We start from the raw sequence: 8,689 nt of genomic DNA on the forward strand, positions 1-8,689 counted from the left end.
GGGGTGGAGACAGTCAGTGTGATGCTGTGTGGCTATCCTGTTTAACATGCAGCTTTTTGGAAGTTTACTGCTACTCAACACTACTCCCCCCTACATATGGTGAGTCAAGACCTGAGCCCGCATGAACAGCCAGATTGTTCTCCCGACCTAAGTGGAGACACTAGCTGAACCTGTGGCATGTAGCGGTTCACTTCCAGCCCACACTGCTTTTCCTTTTTACATTTAGCAGAAGTTCTAATCCAGCAAGTGCATTCAAAGAGCAGTAAACGGCAACCCAGCAACACTAGTATGCAAAGGCACACCACGTACGGCCCTATTCTCTACAAGACGCCAAGTCCTATACAATATGCAGTTGGCTTTTTGCAACCGGCAATATTGACCAAATCATCATATCTTGGTATGGTCCCTTCAATTTGTATGCATAGTGGACTGTCATTGCAAACCCACCTATGATTAAATAATTGTACCTCAAAACGAGATGTCAATTTCAAATATTTATTGAATAAAATGTGGAATTGTATAAACAAGTCTCCCCCAATCACTTTTCAGTTGGTAGCCCAGCATCAATCCTAACATGGCTGACTTTTTAAAAGGAAGAAGCACAACCTTGTAGATGGGGCTGCGATGATCAGAACTTCAGCAACACTGCTGTAACATGGACGTATGCAGCCCCACAAAACATTGGAACAGCAGTTAAGTGCTTCTCCCCAAACTGAACCACCCTTATCTATTCTAACCACCCCCAAATCCCGCAACCACAACAGGATTCCGCATGAGGTGGCGGTTGATCATTTTATTGAAACTTGTACAAAACAAAAAGAGTTACATGGAATTGTGCCCTTCACACAGCAAACTAAAAAAATGTAAGGAAAAAACTCAATCACCACTCATCCCACATCTGTCAAGCCGTTTGTCCATGTTTGCACTGGACTGCTCCCGTATGAGGGGGGAGTTAAACTGGTAGTAAAAAGTCTCAATTCAGAGGTAATCATTATCTTAAAGGGGGTGCGGTGATTGCAGCACAGGGTAGGGAAGTATCACAACCAGGGGAGAGAGGGCTGCTGAGAGCTTCTAGAATCCGTGGACCTTGAGCTGCTCCTCTTTCGCCAGGCCAATCTGGAAGTGGGATGAGGGCAGAAGAGACATCACACAAAGGAACTCTGAACTTCAGTCACAGAACATTTACAGACAGGTGCTTTTCTATGAGAGCCATCTGTAGGGGCCTTGACAGATGACCACTTAGTACACACAAGTGTAGAGTATAAGCTGGGTGCAATGTGCTAAAGCAGGGACAAGAGTCAAACCTACCTCAATCAGAAACGTGCAGATATTCTTGCGCTGGTCACCTTGCAGCTGAATCACTTCCCCATACTCTGGGTGCTCAATCACTGTCCCATTGCAGGCAAATTTCTGTTGACAAATCAGAACTAGTCAAACAAGACATGGAACTTTTTTTAAAAATTTACCACCTAGTGTAAACTCCGCCGTAACATACCTTCTTAAAGGCCTTGACTAGCTTCTTCTTATCATAGTCGATGGCTATGCCCTGGACCGTGGTCAGAGTCTTCCTGCCGTTACGCTGCTGGATTCTTATGTGGATGTAGTCGTCAGTCCCAGATGGGAGTCTGTCATTACCCTTAGTTGCATCAGCAAATGGGTCTGTGGGGAGAACACCATTTTAAAACAAACCACACTACAGTTCAAAACAATCAGTCATGTAAGATTACAAGGAAGCAACCTAAAGTGATAGCTAAAATGGCAGTGGTATGTTTGACCTAGCTAACAAAAGATCCAGGCCGATGAACTGGTGACGTAACGTCTTAGCCACGAGGCTCGGGCCCAAGCAAAACCCTGCACAGATGTTTGTCAGCAAATTACATGGAATATGGGATTAACGTTATAGATGGAAAAAAAATCCCACACAGAGTGGGCGGCTAATCTGCTCAAACCAACATTTATTCGGAATATTTAGTGACAGATTAGTGACATGGGAGAAAGTAAAATGCCCCAGCCCAGATAGAAAATCAATCCGGGAAAACAAGCAGAAATGTCGAAAAGAGGTAATGAAATGTTAGAGAAGCCCACAATTCAGCGGGGCTACATTATTTGATCTGGCCATTTACGTTACACTTAAAATAGTTTACGCTTCACCCCAAAAGGCCTTCCCGGCAGGGTCGTATTACATACAGACAAAGGCAAAAATTCTACATTTATACTCGGTCCATTGTTGATAGCTAGTGCCAGAAAGACAACCGGCAGTAAGAACGAGTTACACTCTCAAATCGGTATTGTACATTGATCAATGTAGCCACAATAGACTAGTTTGATATACCGGCTACAAATCCGCGTTCGGGCCTAAAAAAAAGGAAGTGAACTTCGGCCTAGTTGAAGTCTGATGGATATTGGCCAACATTTGCAAAAAAGAAAAAAAGCTATTAATATAACTTATTTTTAACCGAGAGGGAATGTTCTCTATAAATAACCAGGATGTTTCATGAACATATACAAATCAAAACGATATATTTAGTTGGAACGCCGTCAAAATTCTTACAAATGCTAGCTAACGTTAGCAACAGCCCTTCCCCCACTTTTCCGACCCCGCTTTAGCCGAGATGGTTGAAATGTCTTACCGAAAGTTTGGAGGTTCTGGATAGCGGACATACGATAAGATTTCCTTTCCTTTCGGATAATAACTGGTTAGCGATAGACTGGTCTGCTTAATTTATTTTTCTTTCTTTGACTCTTCCGTTTCACTGGGACGACGTTTTAGTCAGCTGAAAGGCTCTCACAAAATGGAGATTGTTTAGCTTGCAAAGTAGAAAACAACCCTTTATAGCGCCTCCCCGCACGTAAGGACGTGCATCACGCCACACCCTATATTACTGGAAAAAATTACGTAATTATCTTGGTATTTCAGAGGAGAAAATACCAACACCTGGAACCTAGGCTACATAAAAACTATAGCACAAATATCTACATTAAATGTGAAGATCTTAGTTAATAAAGCAATGTTCTTCGTCGATGAAGCAATGGGCAGTGGTACATTATTCCATTTTAGGAAATATACTGAAAACAGATGTTTCTGTTTTTGGTATTTCTACACCTGCATTGCTTGCTGTTTGGGGTTTTAGGCTGGGTTTCTGTACAACACTTTGTGACATCAGTTGAAGTAAGAAGAGCTTTAAAAATACATTTAATTTGATTTGTTTTTAACTGACTAACTAAAGGCTTCTTCTAACGTGTAGTTGATCGAGCCCCCTCGGGAGAGTTGCAGATTACAGTAAAACATTCTTATGCCAACTGTAAAATGTGCACCTTTAATTAATGCACCTTTTCTCATAAAAAAAAGTCCATTTCAGCACCCCTCTTGATGAAGTCAGATTCAGAGGGGTTGGGTTAAATGCGGAAGACACATTTCAGTTGAAGGCATTCAGTTGTACAGCTGACTAGGCATCCCCTTTCCCCCCCTTTTTTAATCTCAAATGTAAACACGACCTCACTTGAAAACTAGCTGCTGTTTGTCTGTGTCTGGTGGGACAGTGGTATCCGGCATCCTTGGGACGTCCCTACGCTAAACTGTAATCTTAACCCCTTAACCTAACCCTAACCATTTAAAATGTCAACTTCAATTGGGTAGGGACGTCCCAAGGATCCCTGAAAGAACGGGCCGTGTGTGATGAACTCCCAATGACTGAAATAGGGAAAATATCTGTTGTAGAGTGTACTTGAAAAATGCAGCATGCAATCTGAATTGTCTTGATCGTATGAAGATTTATCCCGTTGACCATAATTAGCCAATTTATAGAAAGCTAGCCAATGCTTAGAGTTTGACTAACCTGCTACTGCTGTAAATGTACACTGCTCAAAAAAATAAAGGGAACACTAAAATAACACATCCTAGATCTGAATGAATGAAATATTCTTATTAAATACTTTTTTCTTTACATAGTTGAATGTGCTGACAACAAAATCACACAAAAATTATCAATGGAAATCAAATTTATCAACCCATGGAGGTCTGGATTTGGAGTCACACTCAAAATTAAAGTGGAAAACCACACTACAGGCTGATCCAACTTTGATGTAATGTCCTTAAAACAAGTCTAAATGAGGCTCAGTAGTGTGTGTGGCCTGTATGACCTCCCTACAACGCCTGGGCATGCTCCTGATGAGGTGGCGGATGGTCTCCTGAGGGATCTCCTCCCAGACCTGGACTAAAGCATCCGCCAACTCCTGGACAGTCTGTGGTGCAACGTGTCGTTGGTGGATGGAGCGAGACATGATGTCTCAGATGTGCTCAATTGGATTCAGGTCTGGGGAACGGGCGGGCCTGTCCATAGCATCAATGCCTTCCTCTTGCAGGAACTGCTGACACACTCCAGCCACATGAGGTCTAGCATTGTCTTGCATTAGGAGGAACCCAGGGCCAACCGCACCAGCATATGGTCTCACAAGGGGTCTGAGGATCTCATCTCGGTACCTAATGGCAGTCAGGCTACCTCTGGCAAGCACATGGAGGGCTGTGCGGCCCCCCAAAGAAATGCCACCCCACACCATGCCTGACCCACCGCCAAACCGGTCATGCTGGAGGATGTTGCAGGCAGCAGAAGTTCTCCACGGTGTCTCCAGACTGTCACATCTGTCACATGTGCTCAGTGTGAACCTGCTTTCATCTGTGAAGAGCACAGGGCGCCAGTGGCGAATTTGCCAATCTTGGTGTTCTCTGGCAAATGAAAAACGTCCTGCACGGTGTTGGGCTGTAAGCACAACCCCCACCTGTGGACGTCGGGCCCTCATACCACCCTCATGGAGTCTGTTTCTGACCGTTTGAGCAGACACATGCACATTTGTGGCCTGCTTGAGGTCCTTTTGCAGGGCTCTGGCAGTGCTCCTCCTGCTCCTCCTTGCACAAAGGCGGAGGTAGAGGTCCTGCTGCTGGGTTGTTGCCCTCCAACGGCCTCCTCCACGTCTCCTGATGTACTGGCCTGTCTCCTGGTAGTGCCTCCATGCTCTGGACACTACGCTGACAGACACAGCAAACCTTCTTGCCACAGCTCGCATTGATGTGCCATCCTGGATGAGCTGCACTACGTGAGCCACTTGTGTGGATTGTAGACTCCGTCTCATGCTACCACTAGAGTGAAAGCGCTGCCAGCATTCAAAAGTGACCAAAATATCAGCCAGGAAGCATAGGAACTGAGAAGTGGTCTGTGGTCCCCACCTGCAGAACCACTCCTTTATTGGGGGTGTCTTGCTAATTGCCTATAATTTCCATCTGTTGTCTATTCCATTTGCACAACAGCATGTGAAATTTATTGTCAATCAGTGTTGCTTCCTACGTGGACAGTTTGATTTCACAGAAGTGTGATTGACTTGGAGTTACATTGTGTTGTTTAAGTGTTCCCTTTATTTTTTTGAGCAGTGTACATTTGCCTGCTGAGGCTAGTGTTTCATTAGCTATCTCTCTGTCAGTGAACACATTTTTTTATCATGATTTGGCATAGATTATGGGGTGGTTTTGCGGACACAGATTAAGCCTAATCCTAGACTAGATTGCACTTTTAAACTGGACTAACTGAAATGGAATTTCTCAGACATGGTTGAAAATAGCCTCAGAGTTGCTCTAGTCTAGATTTTAAAAATCTGATTTCCAGAAGGACTATTAGAGTAAATCTAGATTTAAGTGAAGGCTTAAATTAAACCTGTCCAGAGTCAGGGTTAACTTCAGATTAATGGATGTTGGCCCCCATGTTGACTTTGGCAATGGAGTAAAATGGATTACCCTGGACTAATTCAATGTTGATCAAAGAGCACCACCAAGGCCAGACAAAAGGACAGATATAGACAGGAGCAACTCACTGAATGATTTTGATGAAATCAAATTTCCGTGACTATTTCCTTACGTACAAAGAAAATTCAGCTAACATCATTTGTTTGCTTGAGCCAGGGCTTTTATCTGACTCTCTTAGGGGAAAGCCCATTCCTCCTTCCCTACTGATCACCTTGAGTTTTTTTGGCATCTGCAACCTTCCTCGTGAAACAGGAGATTTGTGTGGTGTAGGTGAACTGACTGTATGCAGAATAGTACACAAAAGTCTGCAATGATATATGTGAACTGAAAGACAATTACATCAAGTTCCCTGATGCTGCAGCCCAAGCCAACTACAAGGTAGATTTATATGAATATGGGAACTTGCCTGGAGTCATTGGCTATATAGATTGATGTCATATTCCCATTAAGTGTCCCTCTGCAGCAGATGCTGAGGACTACAGGAATTGTAAATCTGGTTCTCAATAAATGTACAAAGTGTGTGCACTCCCACTTTGCAGTTCTCCAACATTGTTGCATATTGGAAAGGTACGATTTATGACTCAAGGATTTTCCAAAACTGTATGCTCAGCTTGAAGGAGGACAACATTGTGGAATCATACTTGGTAACAGTGGGTATGCACAGAAAAACTTCTTGTTCATCCCCTATCTTCATGCAATAGGACCTGAACAACAACTGTAAAACCCGGCTCATATCCACTCCAGAGGTGTAGTGGAGCACATGTTTGGTGTATGGAAGAGTCCTTTCCAGTTTCTCAGAAACACATTGCGCTTTCAACCAAGAAGATGCTGCATTGTCATAAGTTCAACAGCAGTGCTTCACAATTACCTCAAACAGCATGGCTGCCCAGATCCTCACACTGAAGATAAGGATGATCCAAACGTTCCCATGGTTGAGGCAGACACCGACAGAAATGGACAAGCCTACAGAGATGCTTTTGCTACGCAGCACTTCTCACAACAAAGATAGCTCAAGTGATTGAAGCAAACATTAGCCAATATTGGGACCATGAACTGGTGCTGGTTCGAGAATAACATTGGCACTGCTGCTGCTTAATTTTTTCTCTCCTCCTTCATAGTGTAAGGTTAAAATTGATTACGGGGGTCTTCTAAAGACCCCCACCATTGATGATGTTGTTATTAATTTGCTTATGTGCCATTGTACTTATGCTCACTGTATAGCTGAATATTTTTGGCCTCTGTCTGTGTCTAGCTCTCTGCCAAAATCCGCAGCCCCGCCTGTGAGAAAAGGTGTGAAAAGGGACTGAGGGTGATAGCGAGAGAGAGAGAGAGAGAGAGAGTGTCTGTTTTTCTATGAAACAAGAGCAGATTTGCATGCCACTGAGAAAGGTTCTCAGAAACCTTGTGTTAAGAATAACTTGTTCTTTTAGCTGCACGCGCAGGTTTTGACATAGGAGATCACACCATAAGGTGCCATCTTGGGTATATAAGATCCTGTCTTTCTTTTGTTCGGGGCAGAACATCAGGAGAGGCATCATTTGTATGTCTGATGTTTGATCTTTGACTTCTGTCTACATCTGTATTCTAATTAAAATCGTTATGATTTATATATGCACATTTTGAGTGTTCCTTATTTGTTAAGTAAATAACAGAGCCCAGAAAAGTGGATCCAACATTAGCCAACTCAACATGAAGGGTGTGCATCTTCATATCATGCACTTCTTTTAAATACATTCGTTTTTCGCTCATGAAACTAATGTATTTAGCACCAGTTTCTCATGCATGATCACAGCCTATTTGTCTTTGTCCTGCTGCCCATGTTAGTGACACAATCTTCCCTCCTGGCTGCTGCAGATGTAGTGAGCTGACCTTCATCCTGTCTTATCCCCTCCAAGCTATGGTGATCATCTGCCTCTAGAAAATGATTACATTGCTGCATTAGATCATATTATTTCTTCAAGAGTTGCATTCATTACATCATTGTTATTATGGAAGTGCAAGAGATGACTGACAACGTTATATATTCCCTGCAGTTGAGGGATGGCACATGTTGAATGAATGTGTCCTACCAAATGAGGATTGGAACAGTCCCCCATCTGAACTGTCCAAATGGTGATCATCGGAGACACCTTCCAGGGGTTGTTGGCTATCAATGATCCCGTTCAACAAGTCCCCCAGCTCATCTGTCTCTGGTCTTCCAGTCTTAAAACACTCCCCACAAGCAACATTTGTCTTCTTTAAGTTGATTTGTATGTTTTTCCACAGGACCTCAGAAAGACAAGACAATATAGAAATTATATTAGTTATTATGTGTGATTTTGTGTGTTACATTTCTGTCTCACGAATACATTTAGGCCCCACTGTGTTATTACACAAGAAAAATTGACTTTGATTGGTAAAAGTGGGCCAACAATTAACTGAAGTTGTTGTAGCGTCCTTTTGTTAACTTTTTCATTTGTGTTGAATTAATTACAAATGGTAGTCCAGACATTATTATTCTTGTTTTCTGTTGATGAATCATGCTATTTGTTCTCGATAATTGGGACAAAAATCACTTCAAGAAAGTTTTTTCAAAGTCACCGAAATTCTTTGAACGTTTTCTTTTACCTCCGTCCATTGTTTGGTTTAGGTTATTTGTTCCAATTCAACACAATGCTTATGTATTAGTGTCCCATCCTGTTTTTTGAAGCATCCTCGGGTCAGTACTAAGTGCAAATTGTTAATCGAACCAGGCTTCAAGTCAATAAAAGATTGATGGAGGCGAGGGACATGGACTGGAAATGAGGAAGGGAGTTTGGATGGCTAACTAAAAAGCAGCATTCCTCAAGAGAGGATGGCTTTCACTTCAGGAGTGATGAATTCATTAACTTCTTTGACGAAAAGATCATGATCATTAGA

General features: G+C 42.7%; 1 protein-coding gene across 1 annotated transcript; it reads right to left on the bottom strand.

Annotated features, from left to right (window-relative positions):
* Positions 1 to 481: 481 nt before the first annotated feature.
* On the bottom strand, positions 482 to 2,811 carry LOC112258565 (eukaryotic translation initiation factor 1). Its single transcript, XM_024433006.2, has 4 exons — positions 2,631 to 2,811; positions 1,496 to 1,659; positions 1,309 to 1,410; positions 482 to 1,116 (listed from the first exon to the last, which is right to left on the bottom strand). Exons 1-4 carry the CDS (start codon positions 2,659 to 2,661, stop codon positions 1,072 to 1,074), a joined length of 342 nt encoding a protein of 113 aa, XP_024288774.1. The 5' UTR covers positions 2,662 to 2,811; the 3' UTR covers positions 482 to 1,071.
* Between the last annotated feature and the right edge of the window lie 5,878 nt (positions 2,812 to 8,689).

This window comes from Oncorhynchus tshawytscha, linkage group LG09, assembly GCF_018296145.1.
Source record: "Oncorhynchus tshawytscha isolate Ot180627B linkage group LG09, Otsh_v2.0, whole genome shotgun sequence".
Taxonomy (NCBI): Eukaryota; Metazoa; Chordata; class Actinopteri; order Salmoniformes; family Salmonidae; genus Oncorhynchus; species Oncorhynchus tshawytscha.

Coding starts and splice junctions, on each gene's coding strand:
- LOC112258565 (XM_024433006.2), bottom strand. CDS start 2,661: ATGTCCGCTATCCAGAACCTCCAAACTTTCG. Junction 1,660..2,630: donor CCAGAACCTCCAAACTTTCG/GTAAGACATTTC, acceptor TTCTCCCCACAG/ACCCATTTGCTGATGCAACT. Junction 1,411..1,495: donor TAGTCAAGGCCTTTAAGAAG/GTATGTTACGGC, acceptor ATTTGTCAACAG/AAATTTGCCTGCAATGGGAC.